The sequence below is a fragment of the Ammospiza nelsoni genome, chromosome 1 (assembly GCF_027579445.1).
Source record: "Ammospiza nelsoni isolate bAmmNel1 chromosome 1, bAmmNel1.pri, whole genome shotgun sequence".
Taxonomy (NCBI): Eukaryota; Metazoa; Chordata; class Aves; order Passeriformes; family Passerellidae; genus Ammospiza; species Ammospiza nelsoni.
Window position 1 is genome coordinate 149,741,843 of NC_080633.1, and position 16,114 is coordinate 149,757,956.

Below are 16,114 nucleotides of genomic sequence, written 5' to 3' on the forward strand. Positions count from 1 at the left end.
CTGTCTTAGGTTTTTATTATTCATTCTTGTCCAGCCTTCTGATATATCCTCTTTCTTTTGTATATTTTTAGGATATAATTTCTTTTAATATAATATAACATCATAAAATAATAAATCAGCCTTCTGAAAACTTGGAGCCAAATTCTCATCTCTCACCTCGTCCCAGGGACCTCACAACACCACACTTGAGTGAAGAGGAAATTTCAGTTCCAGGGTCCAACACATCCTTTCAGAGACACAACACAGAATCAAGGGATGCACATTATTATCAGCAAAATCACACAACAGCACCAAGGGCTACAGACTAAAGAGACTGGCAGAGGTGTAAATTACAAGCCACAAGTATTTATTCAGGTAAAGTTACATAACTTATGCTTCTCCAGTGCATTCATATATGGGATCAACATCTGCTCTCAGCAATGGCCATTTAAATTAGGAATAATTTATTGCAACCACTGGTTCATATCAGATTTACAATGAACAGTTCAGCTCATCATGTTCAAAATAATTGCTGGGTGTTTCAGAGGAAGAAAAAGAAGTTTTTGGTACCAAGAAATGAAAGCAAATAAGAAAAATATCATTCTTCTTTCAAGCAGTACAAGGACCAATCCTGACAGCAACCCCAGTGATTTTAAGCACCTTTCCCTCAACCCCTCTCCAAATTACACTAACACTTAAATATCTTCCTTCTGGACAAGTTAGAAATGACCCCCAGAAGGAAGAACTTCTTGTGTTTAATCTCTTTCACCAAGACAAGTAGAAGTCTGAGAAAACTGGGGAAGATATCATAAATGCCAAAACCAACTAAGTGTCCAAGTTGACAAGGGACAGAGTCTGCTATATAATGAACAGATAGACCTTTAAGGGTCAGCTCACACATAAGAACTGATATTTATGTGCACATGTGGCAGATTTATAATGGCATATTGGATACCTAGAAAATATGCAGCCTGCTTTTCTTATAATAAAACCTGTTCCCATTCCAACAGGTTCAGTGGATAAGAATCCTTCATAAGTAAAAGGCACTGGAATGTTGCATCCCAGAACAGGCTCCACAGAACAAGACCCTCTCTCTCAGAGAATGCTGTTGAAAAATAATTAGAGAACAGGCCCTTAGCTGAGTAAATTGAAGCATCCTGACTACAACAACATCTACTTTACAATATTTTTATTTCATTGTGGTCCTTATAAAGCCTTAGCTGTATTCCTAGAATCTGCAGATTATCTTCTGGGAACACTGAATAAAACCCAATTTAAATTTTACTCCAACAGTGTTGTGCAACATAGTCCAGACACTCATGTCAAAACCAAGCTTTTAAAGAAGATGTACTGGTTTAGTTCCTGCTCTCCTTGGATCTCATTTTTCTGGGTGTTGCCTATCCAGTGACAGAGAATTCAGCCTCATGGCACAATCTGGTCAGCCAAGCTCCACCAACACAGAAAAGCAGGCCCAACTCAGCTGTAGGACCCTCTTTCCAGGGATTTTGTTACTGGACCTCACTGGCACCTGACAGAGCAGGGAATGACTGCAAATAAATCCTCAGCAGGGCTCAGATTTTCACCAGGTCAAGACTGAAAACTTCCACTTTCAAGGCTGAGTCCAGAGCCACAACTGAAGCACAAACATTGATAACCTGCCACAACAGAGGTTTTTAGAGATAATACCCTGCATACACTGGAAATGCAGCTACCATGCTACAGCCACAGTTCCCCAGGCTGGGAATATATTTAGGATGAACAGTCACTTGCAAGCATGCAATGAATGGGGTTTGGAACACTGTAGGAAACACCAATCACACTTAAAAGTGTCCCTGGGCTTGGTGCAGACAGCCAGAATGAGCAGGAAGGGTCAGGCCAGGCATTCAGTTGGGGCCCATGTCTGCATGAAATCTAAAGAAACAAAGAATCTGCAGAGAGGTTGTGCATGTGGATTTAAATCATGTAGAGCCAACTGGAGTGTCCCTGCTACATCTCGGTGTATCCACCCCCAAAGCACACTACCACCAAATTTAACTGTGCATTTAAGACAAGACTGAGATAGTTTTTAAACATATGGTCCACAAAATAATGTATTAATCATACAGCTAAAACATCTCCCTGCTTTACATGGGGTAAAAACATGTCTCGCCGTACAAAAACATCATTCTGAAAAATAGGCTAAATTATCTGTACATTCAACAACTACTCTCACACTCAGGAATTCCATGGCCTTAACTGCCTAATAATTAAACTTAAAAAAAATCCCAAACTTTAAGAAAAAAAAAAAAAAAAGAAAAGGAAAAAACTAGTCACATTTAAAAAGCAGTATATCAGTATGAAAAATCTGGTGAGAAGAGTTTGCAAAAACTCATGAAAAGTTATATTAATGATAATCTGATTAATTCTGGTGGATCTTTAAGAGTCTGCAAATGTTTCAAGTGACTATGACTGTGTAGAACAGAACTGTGAAAGCCTAAATTCACAGCCAAGCCTTAGGCAGCCCAAAAGTTGGCTTATTTATTCTCTCAAGGACAAAATTTCTTTTTGCTCTTCCTCACCCTCTCTCCTTCTAGTTCATAGATCTGCCAAACTAAAGGCAGTGACTTTACCAGGAGCAAGCGGCACTGGGCTCAGGGGAGTCAGAGAATAACTGGAGGCTGTTCTTTCTTTCAGTAGCACACTGAAAAGCACCACTACTGCTATTTGCTACCAGAGACACCAAATTCTAAGCAAACAAATGAACAAGAGCAAGCCAGTGAACAAATCTAACAGAGATCTATATCCTAAGGGAACATGCCATGGGTCCAGCATAAACCAGGAGGAATTTCATACAGACACACAAATCTTACTGAAAAAAATGATCAAACAGGATTATTCAAACAGGATTTAAGACCTTCAAACACATGGCAAAATTCAGCCCTCAAGACTCTTTCAAACCACTGATATCAATGGAGCATATTGAAGTATAATGCAAATAGTTTCAAAGGCTTTCTGAAAACAGAGGAAAACTTCAGCACAGTTATAATCTCTCTCCCTCTGAAATTAGCTGAAGCAGCTGTCCAAATGACTGTCAGCCAATTCAGAAAGTGTTCAGCTGCTCCTCCAGAGCAGAGACTGTGTCCTGGCGTTGGACAGAAACAAGCTGGGGTCAAGCAGAGGCTGTGCCAAGCTCTGCTGTGTGCTCTGGGTGATCAATAGCGCCCAGTGCACATTCACATATTCCATATTCACAGCTGAGCTGGGGCCACGGGCTCTGTGGCACGGATGTGGACGCTGGGAAGGCAGAGCCAGGACAGAGGCAGCTCCCTGCTGCTGCTGTCTTCATGGAATTTGATGTTCAGGTAGAAATCGCCCGTGTAGAGGAAGAGAAGTGCTCCAAAGTACACAGAGTCTTTGGTTGGCTTTACCTGGTAAAAAGAACACAAAAATCAGTACAAATAAACCATCAACAAAGCAAATTAATTGCAGTTTGCAATTCATTCGCTCCTTCAAAGGGTCTCAGAGTACTCCAGATTCACATCTCAATAATGCTTTCATACAAAAAGGAGTAAACATCTCGTCCCTATTCTAGTAAAAATGTTACTTAAAAAAATTAATCCTGTTATTCATTCATGCAGTAAATCTGTGCCACTCAGCACAAAACAGAATATGAACCTTTAAGAGTCACTGATTCCAAACCAGAATTCGTTTAAGGTAGAGATCACCCTAAATCTCTCCTTAGACTGTATTTACCAACATCTCTATTAAAGTTCTAAATCACATCTCTGAATTAATGCTAAATACATGGTTTAAACACCATTTAACAGCTTAGCAATAAGTTCATTCTCCCTTATTACTGAGACACAATCTGACTGCAAATTCTAATCAGGAACTTGGGTGACTATCATTGAAATAATGAAGTTTTGCAAGAAACTTCTCAAAAACAGTAGCCATCCTGATTTTACTTGTCCAAATTAAATATACAGAGTTCACACTGTTTCTACATTTATGTATCTTCCTTCATCACAAATCCATCTACAATCCATATCTTCACAACAAATAATATTTCTCAGTCCATCATTTCAGCAAGACACTTCAGTAATTTCTAACTTTAACACTCCCACCACTGTTCAGCATGTGATAATGTTTGAATTAGTATCTGCTTCCACAAGATGTTAAATCCAGTTTCAGGATGCCTAGAACTGAGCTGCAGCAAATGCAAAACACCAAATCAACACAGAGCCATTCCACTGGATGGGATTTTTACAAAAATTGTGAAAAGGCAGCTTCATCCCAGCAGAAGAGTCCCAATAAAGGCTGAGGCTCTGAGACAGGTGAGCAGGGCTGTTCCCCACTACAAAAATGTCATTATATGGTAAACTGGGACATGAACAATGGGGTGTGGACTGGGGAAGTGCTCATGGACACCCTTTGCTAAAGGACAATTTGCCACTGCTTGGGAAGACCAGAACAGGGATGATGGGAAGGTCACGGTGGGGAACAGGGGGAAGGCAAATGATCAACAGAAGATTGATCAGGGGTTCTTGGAACTCAAGAATATTCCAGAAAGCTGAAAACTTCTAGCCACTTTCCACAAGGCAGATTCACTGCAGCTTTCAGAAGTGAAGGGAATGAGCTGTTTGCATTTTCTCCTGTTCTAGCTTTTTTTGAACTTTCACTGCTGGGTCCTTTAGCCAGGAGACAGCCTCCTGTATAGTCCCCTGGGCTATCAGTCTGCCTTGTTAGACCTCCCTAAACTGGAAGAAATCCAGAGAGGGGCCACAAAGCTGCTGAAGGTACTGGAGCAGCTTTTCTGTGAAGACAGGCTGAAAGAGTTGGGGTTGTTCAGCCTGGAGAAGGGAAGGTTGAGTGGAGACCTCACAGCACCTTCCAGTATTTGAAGGAGCTACAGAGAAGCTGGAAAAGGCTCTCCATCAGGATGTGTAGGGATAGGACAAAGACTAAGGGAATCAAATTTAAAGAAGGGAAATTTAGGAGATAGATAGATAGATAGATAGATAGATAGATAGATAGATAGATAGATAGATAGATTATATAGATATAGATTATATAGATATAGATATAGATATAGATATAGATATAGATATAGATATAGATATAGATATAGATATATGTAGATATTACTGAGAGGGTGGTGAGGCCCTGCCACAGGCTGCCCAGGGAATCTATGGATGCCCCATCCCTGGAAGTGTTCAAGGCCAGGCTGGGTGGGGCTTGGAGCAACCTGGGATGGGGGAAGGTGTCCCTGCTGGAATGAAGTGAGCTTTAAGTTCCCTTCCAATCCAAACCATTCTGTGCTTCCATGACTCTAAATTGCAGCTCCTGCACAAGGAGCTCTCTGTTCACATCCTCAGAGCTGGAGAGCCTAGGCTCCCTTTGGTTTTGGTGCTGGGCACTTCTGCTGACCTACAGCAAACTTGTACCATCATCATGTCATCCACATGAGGGATCAGAGCAGGCACAGCTGTTCCCCTGACCCTGTCCTTGGCATCTCCTCTCTGGCTGGGTAACAGCTCCTGCCCTCTGGCACCGCGTCTGGACACGCAGAACAGCATCCAAACATGTCCCCTCGTGCTCCCCTGCCCTTCTCCCAGGGCTGCCTGCCTGATTTCTGCCTCACTGGAGCTGATGTGGCCTTTCCTGCAGAGCAGGGCAGGGGCAGGCACTAATGCCAGCAGTGGGTGCAGGCAAAAAGCAAACAAAGCCTGCTGAGCACCCTGAACTGTTTCAAGCTCCTGGTCCATTCCTCCTCATCTGGCTGCACCACGAAGGAATGTCTGTGACAGCACAGCTCAGAGCCCATGGCAAGCAGGGAGGTGGCTCCAGGTTCATTGGCATCAACACCAAACATTGCCAGTTTGGGCTCTACCCACTTCTGTTGTGCCACCACCACTGCATCGACACTTGTGGTTTGGAGAAGAAACGGGGAAGCAAAATGAGCTTGAAACCTTTGCCTTGCTCAAGTGCAGGTGGCTCTGCAGAAGTTACCAGATGTTTCCTTCAAAACAGGAACCAACTTTGGAAAGTAAGGCTGTGTCTCCAGTGGGGTGCCTACAAAGATTCCCAAAAGATCAGACATCCAGCTGCAGCAGCCAGGGCAGCAGAGGGTCACATCCAGCCCAGCTGCCACACCAGGCACAGGACTAATTTTGAGGTCTAACCTACATTTAGGAGTAAAAGGTGTCCAAGGTCCTACTACAAAAGGAGGATACTCAGTCAATGAGACAGTGGAGCAGACACAGAATGGTCTCCCCAGGCAGCCTGCAGAGCCAGAACAGAGTTACCTAAACACAGGTAATGGGATGGTCTAAGGCACTGAGGACTGGGAAGATGCCCAGGAGGTCTCACAGGATTTCTGGCAGCATCTGGTGGCTGGTAGGATACCCACAGCACCTATATGATGGCAAACATCTGCTTTTAGGCATCTCAGCCCTGTGTTATTGAGCCAGGTTCTAGCTGCTGCAGACCACACCTCCATGGCCTCATGGGAGCTTAGTGGGGCAGCACCCCTGGGAACCTCCTCATTCAGGTGTCTCAGTCTGGAACTGAATCCACCAAAGTGTCTGTAAAGTGGATGTCCACATCTTATCCAGCTGTTCAACACAAAGACTCACCTGATCAAACATAGAATGAGGCAAAATGTTCCCTACACTGCTGTTCCAGATTGCACTGCAAGATGTATTCCATCTGTATGGCAGATTATCTTTGTCAAGTGGGCAGTTTGCTTTATCTCTCTCTTTGAGTGACCACAATCACTCCTCCCTTGGTAGGGGACATCTGCTGATAACAGACCATTGAATGTCACTGCATGACTGATAAGAACTAGAACATCCCATTGTGAGATGCTCCGCCCAGAGGGAGCAGCCAAGCATTGCTACCCAGATATAATCCAGAGACACCAGCACGGCTTTCTCCACTGGATTCCCCACAGGAACAGCAACTGCCTCTTCTTCCACTGGATCTTCAGAGGAAGAATGTATCCTTCTCTGCAGCACCCCCTGCTCCAACAGAACTACCCCTGACACTCCAGGAGGGCTGCAGCCACATTTCCAATTGGACTGGTACCAACAGCCTGACCCACAGGGTGTCAGGTTGGGTTCTGACTCTATCAGTGTTTTTCTGGTGTACTGCATTGTTTATTTTATCCTTTTAATTTTTTTCCTTTCCCTAGTAAAGAACTGTTATTTCCTGCTCCCATATTTTTTGCCTGAGAGCCCCTTAATTTAAAATTTATAGCAATTTGGAGAGGTGGGGAGGGTTTACATTCTCCATTTCAGGGGAGGCTCCTGCCTTCCTTACCAGACTCCTGTCTTTCCAAACCAAGACAACTGCATTAGTCTGATGATTTGCTCAGCCACTCAGAGTGGCTTGTTCAGGTGGTCACCTCCATGGCTGGCAGGACACAGCACCCCACAGCCTGCAGTGCCTGACCCAGCTCAGCCATGAGGAGCACAACTCGTGCCTGACCCAGACCAAATCCGTGTTGTCCTCCAGCCCAGCAGCTCTGATGTGCCACTGCCCAGACCTGTGCCTGTGTGTCTGCTGAATCATTCATCAGGATGCTGACACTCCTGAGCCAGGGCAGAGTTAAAATAGATTTTATTAAAATTCCACCATTCATGGAAACAAAGATGAGCAGCTTGTACCTCAGAAAATAATGATCGAAAATCGAGGGAAAAAAGTCCACATTAGTCCTTTGTTGTACCAAGACAGGAGAAAAATTAAGTTTCTAGCTGCATCCCAATCCTTCCCTGATTTAGGCTACCATGTGGGACTGTGATTGCTTAGAACTAATTACTACTTATTTATACTGCTGTAGTACTTAGGGAGCTCAGTTGGAGATTAGGGCTGGTGCCAGCTACTGCTCGCTGCCCCAAAGAGTTTACAGTGTGAATAAAACAGTGCCAAGAAAAATAATTTGTTCCAGATGGGCCACAGAGGACCTGCCAGAAGTGAGCAAATGTTCACCATGGCTTCTGAGCTGATTCAAAATGACCATCTACTAATGAATTTCTCCTCATCTCCCACTACCAATTGCTTGAGCTTGCGTGTGATAACACACACAGGAAAAAATCCTGCTTGAAGATAAGTGATGGCACAAGCAGGGGCAACAAGAGAGGATGAATTGCTGGGAGTTACAGGATTCTCCACAGAAGGCAATATTTTTGGTTTCAATTTGTAAAAAAACCAACTCTGTCTGATCAACTAATTATTCAACAAAAAACAGAGGTAAGCACTAAGAAAAATTAATAATAGAGTAAAAGATAAACTTTATGTGGTGAAGCAACACAAAAAAAAATCCACTGTATTTTAATGTGTAAGTTCCACCATGTTAATTCATGTTTCAAAATCACCCACTGAATAAAAAATGTTAAATATTTAAGTCATAATGGGGAAAGTCACTTTTTCTGTCAAATACAGAAAGTATTAAGTTACAAAAAGTAAGGTTAGCCAAATTAGAAGTTATGCTTAAAAATGCAGACTTTACTTAATTTAAAATGCATGGAAATAACTCAATATCCTTCAAAAATTTTCCAGAAAAGACTTTGCTTTTTGAAGTATCACATCCAGCAGAGACTTTGTGACACAAACCCAGGCTGCTGCATCAAACTGAGGTAAAAGCACAAAGAGGTGAATAAGCATCACTACATTACTTCCAAGATAAATCTAACTTGGACTTCAAGCCACAAGAAAGGGAAATACAAAACTGTGTGACTTTTACACTTTCAACAATTTATATTCACACTGCAAAGCAGCAGGTGCATCCTGAAAATTCCCATATATGTCCTTTGTCTTCCAGGTAGCAGCAGAAACTGCTTTGAGACTTTTTAGTCTGGAATCAAAAATAACAGTGAATTTTGAGCATGAGACTTAACATTTAGGAAGGCAGAGGGATCTGTTGGGGTTTTTTTGTACCAATAACGAAGTTTCTGCATGACAACAGAGTGAATTTTCTGGTTGTGAGAAGTATCTGCCCTTGCTGCAATACCTGATGCTCCCACTCGTTGTTGACCACGCATCAGTGATGCACCAAACCAGACTTGATTCTCCATCCTCCCTCCCACCCAGCTCAGCCCTGCAATAAATCATGTCAGCATCCTTGTGCCAGTGTCAGTGTGAAGTCAGCCCAATTAACTTAAACTGCTGACCAAGGTGGTTTTTGCTAAACTGGACAACTTTGCACAAAAACAAGTTCTCGCAGCATCTGTCCCGATGAGCCTGCAGGGGGAGAGGGGAGCATCTTTCACAAGCAGCTGGGAAAGGACAGCACCTCAAGCCACTTCCACTAAACAAGAAAAATAGCCAAGTGTCCATGACCTCAGGTTAAAAAAATGATGGGGACATTTTTTACAGCTTCCATACAGCAGCACTGAGATGAAAACCAGCAGGGAATCTGGTCCAGTATCTCAACTTTTGTTTACAAAAAAGAGAAACTCAGGTTGTCTCTCATCCCACTCAGCCATGAGCTTCTTTGCTTTTCTAACCAGTGCCTGTCTGAATTTTGGCCAAACTCAGAGCAAAAGCACAATTCTGAGCATGGTAGTTCTTCCCTGAAGCATCAAATGCACAAACCAGGGCTTCCCCTCATTCCCCCCCCAGACAGGTGGAACTTTCTGAAATCTATTCTAAATTAGTCATTATGAGGTAAGAAAGGGCCTCTGGCAGACATAAAGGATTTTCTTCCACAATCAAGGCTCTACACCCCAAAGAAGGTGACCAAGCACTTTCCCTTGGAGCCTGTGTGGTGCCAGCACCACACACAGTGAAATGTAACCCTTCTTGTCTAAGAGTCGACATTTTGTTCATTTCACCTTTTTGTATGGAGAGGAGGACAAGCCGCAGAAAACAATTCTATTTTTAACTTCTTGGGGGTTGTGTTTACAGGAGAAATGTCAAACTCCTGAGCAATGGGGCAAAGGCAGGGACCGGAACGTATGAGAAGGCTGCCTGGGCAGGCACCAGAGACGTGACCTCCTGACTTTCTGCCCCGTAGGAGACTCAATCAGAAGGTAAGAATACATCACACTGACATCTCCCTTTTCCCTCATTAGCCTGGAGGGTCAGGCCCTTTGGCAGCTGGGCATCCAAACACCACCACTCTGATTAAAAACTCCACATTGTCAGAACCAGAGTCAAAGAAAGCCATCCCTGGATGATTTCTGTTGGCATATTTAAATTATTCAGTTACAAGAATGCAGTTAGCCCCCATTAAAAATCGAGCTGATGGTATATTTCACGCTCATTAGCTTTTAGAAATATTTTCTTCTGTGATGCATAATTGAAAAATATGCATGGTGACTGTCTCTGTGATTAACCTTTCATTTCTTTCTAACTAAAGTTCACTTATATATTTAATTTTGACAGGTACATTTTATTAACAATCTGAAGAGCTGACCTAAACAAAGGTCCTAAGCACAATCCCAAACACTCACCCCATTCCTCATGTTTATTTCATCAGTTACCAGAAATGCTTCTCATTCCATTCTGCAGCATTGCCTGTGAATTTTCATTCCAGGTATTTTGTTGTTGTATTTTTGGGAGGGAAGGATGTGGGAGAGAGTGGTGTTATCTTTATTTTTCTTGCCTTAGAAGCAAAAGGCTCATAGACTTGAATTTTCTAGAGAAATTTAGAGAAAAATCATAATCTCAATTGTTTTAAAAAGAGGCCTTTTTTTTGCCTTATTTTATGCATTTCTTTATGGTTTTATAACAGTATGCTAAGCATCCAGGAAATGAACCAGCTCATCAGATTGGCCATTAATGCTTAGCATTTTCTTTTTGCAGTCTGTTGTGTTTCCTCAGGACCTGACTAGAACTGATTTGCTGAGTTCCTTGGCGCAGCCTGGGGAATGTTTCTTATAGACTGAAGGAAAAAAAAAGTTATTTAAAATCTATTACTGCAGGCTGTGCTGGGAGACTCAAGGGACTGGCAATATGGTATTGAACATTCAATCTAGGGTTACCCATTCACATTCAGCCAGATCTGGAGTGACCAGAAATTGCTGCCTCTGATAATTTACTAGTGGTTTACATGGTAGGAAATTGCAGTCTTAAACCATTTCAGAGACCATTCCAGATGAATGCAGCAGCCCTGTTAGCAAAAGCTGCCATAATCATGGGTATTTCAAAAAATTAATCTGTTTTAAAATGTACAATAGAGTAATGAAGCCCCTTTCAAATGCACATCACTCAAAATGCTGATAGTTGTCACCAAAGAACTCACGGTGTCGATGTGGAAGGTGTTGGAGCCCACGAAGGTGATGGCATCCTGCAGCTCGTAGTTGTGCACCCCATTCTGGTAGTCCTGGTAGGGCATCATGGTCAGAGCAAAGGGCCCCACGCTGTGCTTGCTCCAGTTGGTCAGCTTCACCTGCAGGGGCACAGGGTCCCCCACCTGGCACGTCACCACGGCGTCGCAGTCACACACCTTGCCATCCACCAGGATGTCTGCAAAGCAAGGAGACAGGTCCTCATTAGGACAAGCTGGACACCTGCTTCAGCAACTGCATTAATCTTGGCAGGAGGCACAACAAGAAAAAAGTAACCTCAGTGGAACCAGGAGTGTGGGACAGTTAATCCTGGGAGAGAAAACTCAATGCTATGCTGTTGTGCAGGGCACCTGCTTGAGAAAAACCAGCTCATGAGGGGCTGATGTCTGTCCACAGCTGTTGAAAGAGCTATGAAAAAACCCGAATTATGATATATACACAGGCACCAGAATTATGATATATACACAGGCACTTTTAACCTCCTCCCTTGAAGGCCAAAGCCACAGACCGTTTCTCACGGTTCTGCAAACCAACAGCACAAGGTGAAGGGAAATACAAACAGGAACCATCAATACAAACAACAGCTAGAGAGATCCAGGGCTGGAGGCTCATGTTCATGTGTTACAGCCAGAATAAATCCTTCTGTGTGGAGGTGAGCTTTTGGAGCAGGACAGATACTGGCAGAATTTGCAATGTATTACATAAATTAAAATACTGATTATAAGGAAGAGCAGGATTTTAAAATTATACTGGAGTGCTACAAGCTTGTTCACTCTTTGCACTTTAAATCACTCTGGGATTTCTATTTTTAATTTTCTACTCTTCTTTCCCTTACTGGGACAGCAGAAAATATAAAGCCTCCAAATTGGTTACTGCTGGGACAATGACAGCCAGAGTAATGTGTCCATTAACCTTGCCCATTTGCTTATACAGAACCAAAATGTTTCATTACCAACACACTATGAAATTGCCAGTCCAATTCCCTGCTCTGAAAGGGTTCCCAGTTGTGCAGTATTACTGTATTTTTCAGATGAGGGTTATCTCCAATGCACTATTAATACAGGAACATTTCTATTTCACTATGGGTTCATGTTCAGAGATAAGAGAAAGCCCTGGGCACATGTAAGAAAGCATCCTTTGTATGAATACCTATCCCCACAATCTCATATGCCCATGAGGCATTTCCATCACTTCTGCTCCTCCTTGGATGCTTGCCTTTTGACATGCATCATATTATTCCTCTGCATTAGATTTACATAAGTAATATCCCCTCTTCAAGGAAAGACACTATTTTTATGCTCCAGGAGTTTTCACAGAAAAAAAAATTTACACCAAAATGATTTTTTTAACTTTGCTTTGTTTCGTTGCCTTGGACAAAAAGTGCAAAACGATGCATGTTCTTGTGATGCCCTTTAGCCTGGCAAACTGAACAAGCCTCAACACAGCCACTGGATAAAAAACAAACTAAAGTTATTGCCAAAAAAGAAACAAGTTCAGAAAGGAACATTTATTCCAGAGGTCAGGCCAGCAAAGCTGAGGTACCCAGATGAAAACCTCTCCTCGACCAGAGCTGCCCAAATCCAGCAGTGTTAGATACAAGAGGTTTGGCAAAAAGAGCACAAAAAACCCCTTCAGTGTTCAAGCTGAAGCTATCCAAAACCAGTGCTGGTGTCCCAGTTGGAACAGCCCCTGTTCCAAAATTTCCTTTCTCTCTCTTCTTTTTTTTTTTTTTTTTGACAATTAGAGCATTGTTGAAGAGTCCTGGAGTGCTGAGTCCAGTTCTGGGCTCCTCATTACAAGAGACAGGGACACACTGGAGAGATTCCAATGCAGGGCCAATGAGGAGGATTAAGGGACTGGAGCATCCCTCCCATGAGGACAGGATGTGAGCACTGGCACTGCTCAGGCTGGGAAAGACTCCAGGGAATCTCAGCAACATAGATGAACACCTGGAAGGAGGTGAGAGGACAGAGCCAGGCTCTTTGACTCAGTGCTGCCCAGGCGCAGGATCACTGTGCACACACTGAAACACAGGAGCTTCCCTCTGACCACCAGGAAATAATTTATTTCCTGTGAAGGTGGCCCAGCACTGGCACAGGTTGCCCAGGGAGGTTGTGGAGTCTCCATCCCTGCAGATTCTCAAAACCCATCTGCACATGGTCCATGGCAAGGGGCTTTAGGAGGCCATGCTTGAGCAGGGATGGGACCACAGTGATTTCCAGAGGTCCCTGCCCATCTCTGTGATTTTCTGAAAGAAAGTGATAATCACCCACTGCGTCTTAGGGAAGGGCTAGAAAACCTTTATGGCATTGGATTTCTCCTGCAGCAGCACACTCTAATGCTGCAGTAATGTTGGGCTGTCCTGCCCAACGTGATCAATCTGCTTCCTGCAGTATTGCCCTGAGATCATGGAGGTGAAGTAGGGGTTATAATGGCATCCCATTTTCAGGCATTAACTGACTTGGGTTTCCCAAAATCTCGGGTTTCTGTGGTTGGGATGACCCTGAGGTGTCGGAAAGTCTCTTTTTTCCAGCTCCGCGACCGAAGAAGAAGTCGAGATTCGTTGGTTCTGCTTTTCAAGGTTGTTTATTTTTTCTTATCTGTTACATTCTTTCCCTGACATGCTGAGGTCTGTCCTGCAGGTCAGATTGTGGCAGTGTGTGCCCTTCGGGTGGTGTTATGTTATTTTTTATGCTAAGAACTATGTGTACTTCATTTACAACAATTTTTCAATACCTATAACCTATGTTAGACAGTCTGTCTCTATTTTAAACCAATGAAAAAGTGTCATCATCACAGCAGAAGATGGAGGAGGAGGAGGAGGAGAAGGAGAAGAAGAAGAAGAAGAAGAAGAAGAAGGAGAAGGGGGAGAAGGAGGAGGAGATGCCTAGGTTCCTCCATCTTGCTTCTTGAACCCCCATTCTAAATCCCCAAAATTCTACTTTTTCACCCTGTGACAAATTAACTATCATTCTACTCAAACTCCTGTGGCTTATAAATCTTTGAGCCTCTTGCCAGGGTCTCGAATCATCCAGGGCAGCCAGAGAAATGTCCTGGTTCCAATACCAAAACACAAAGAATGTGTGTCTGTATATAACCTTTATGCTTCCCCATCTCCTGGCACAGAGCTGAAGTCCAGTTGCTTCCTTCAAAAGCAGTGCATTTATATCAATTCATTACTTTATATCAGTTCCTGTTTCCAAGCTTCTCCCTGCAAGGTGACTCCTTTCATTAACTAAAAAAAAAAAAAAAACAACAACCCACTTGTTTTCTGCTTCTCCACCTAGTGGGTTTTACTCCTGTGCAAAGGGTTAGATCCCCAGACCATCGCAAACCCTTGGAAATACTCCCTAAGCTTAGTGGATGAATCTATATTTTCAAGCTGCTCATCAATTGCCTCTTAGCTTCAATGGTCTGCTGTAAGAATTGTAAATGAACCCTTTGCCCTCTATCTCTACCTTTGTATCTAATAATAGCTCAGAGCATTTCTTTCAAATATCTTCATGAGAAAATAGAAAATCCAAGCAAAAGGGAAGCATTTAAGTCTGGCTCAACCAGATTAACTTTTTTTCTCATTCCTAAAAATAAAAAAATAGAAAAATTCAATTCTTTCAGATTGATTTAAAAGTGTGTGTGTGCACATGTGTTTGTGTACATATTGAGAGATAATTGCCCTCCTTCCCAGAACACACTTCCCTCCTGCAGTACCAGAGCCAAGGATCTCAATGAGATGTCAGATGAGAGAGCACACATGGCTGGCGTGCAAAATACTATGGAAAGGAGTGTTTAAAAACAGCCCCCTTTCATCAGGGAGAACAGCTTGGTTTGACAGGCAGCTTTACTCCCTTCCTGACACAGAAAACATCTCATGGACCAGACGGATTTGCTTTAATATTTTCACCCATGAGCAGAGGAGAAGCCATGTGCACAGGGTCCCGTTTCTGCAGATTCAGCTCCCTCACACAGATGGCACAGAAAAGCTGAGACTGCTCACACCACTGCTGTGAGAGTGAATCATGACTGGCTCCAGAGCACAGGAGCTCTGAATCAGAAGATGCAGTCACCAGCACAGAAATCAGTCGTGGCTGTGTCTCCATCCTACGAAGATTCAGATACGAGAGAAACAGCTCTTGAGAAAATTAGAAGGACCAAGTTGAATTCCAACTGCATTTAAAAATTGCATTTCAAAACTGGCAGCATAAAATTTGGATGACAGAAGGGGGGGAAGCATAAAGACCTAGCAATCTCCCAAACTCCTTTAATTAAAAGTTAAATAATTTTTGAAGTGATGCAATAAACCAACAGAATGCTGCCCTCCCCACCCCTTTTCCTGCTCATTTACCTACAATGCCCACTTGTGTTGGCATCCTTGGGTGCCAGAATTACCCTGCAGTGCCTCACAGCCATAAAAAAGGACAGGCATTGTCTCTGCCACACATTAATGAACAGGCACAGGACCATTCTCTTTTCCCTCTAGGACCTTCCCTAAATGATTATTGTATCCAGAGAGAAAATGTTATCCAACACATTTTGGAAGGTGGAAGATGAGGCTGCTACAACCACTGAGAAGGGTGATTGGAAAGCCTTGCCTTTTCATTGACAGCCTTTGCCAAGCCTTTTAGGATATCCATGAATTAATCTTTAAGATGGAAAAGCTGTTTCATGGCCCAGCTGATGGGTGATGCTTATTGCCACCACAGGAAGTCTGTGAGAGATCATTATGTAAAAATAACACATCAGAATTCTTACAATGTCTTTCTTTCAGGACCTCAGAACTCTCAAGAAAAGGGAATGAATGTTACTATCAGAAAGACAATTACTATTCCACAAGAAAAACATCATTTACCATCACCTGCCAGGTGCAC

At 43.0% G+C, this 16,114-nt stretch overlaps 1 protein-coding gene across 2 annotated transcripts in view; it reads right to left on the reverse strand.

Moving 5' to 3' along the window:
* Positions 1–341: 341 nt before the first annotated feature.
* TRAPPC9 (trafficking protein particle complex subunit 9) overlaps positions 342–16,114 on the reverse strand; it is a 450,475-nt gene continuing 434,702 nt past the window's right edge. For both annotated transcript variants that reach the window (XM_059482105.1, XM_059482097.1), the window contains 2 exons: positions 11,204–11,427; positions 342–3,386 (listed from right to left, as the gene is read on the reverse strand). In XM_059482105.1, coding sequence (XP_059338088.1) covers positions 3,207–3,386; positions 11,204–11,427 — 404 coding nt within the window. In that variant the 3' untranslated portion in view covers positions 342–3,206. The remainder of the gene's footprint in view (positions 3,387–11,203; positions 11,428–16,114) is intronic.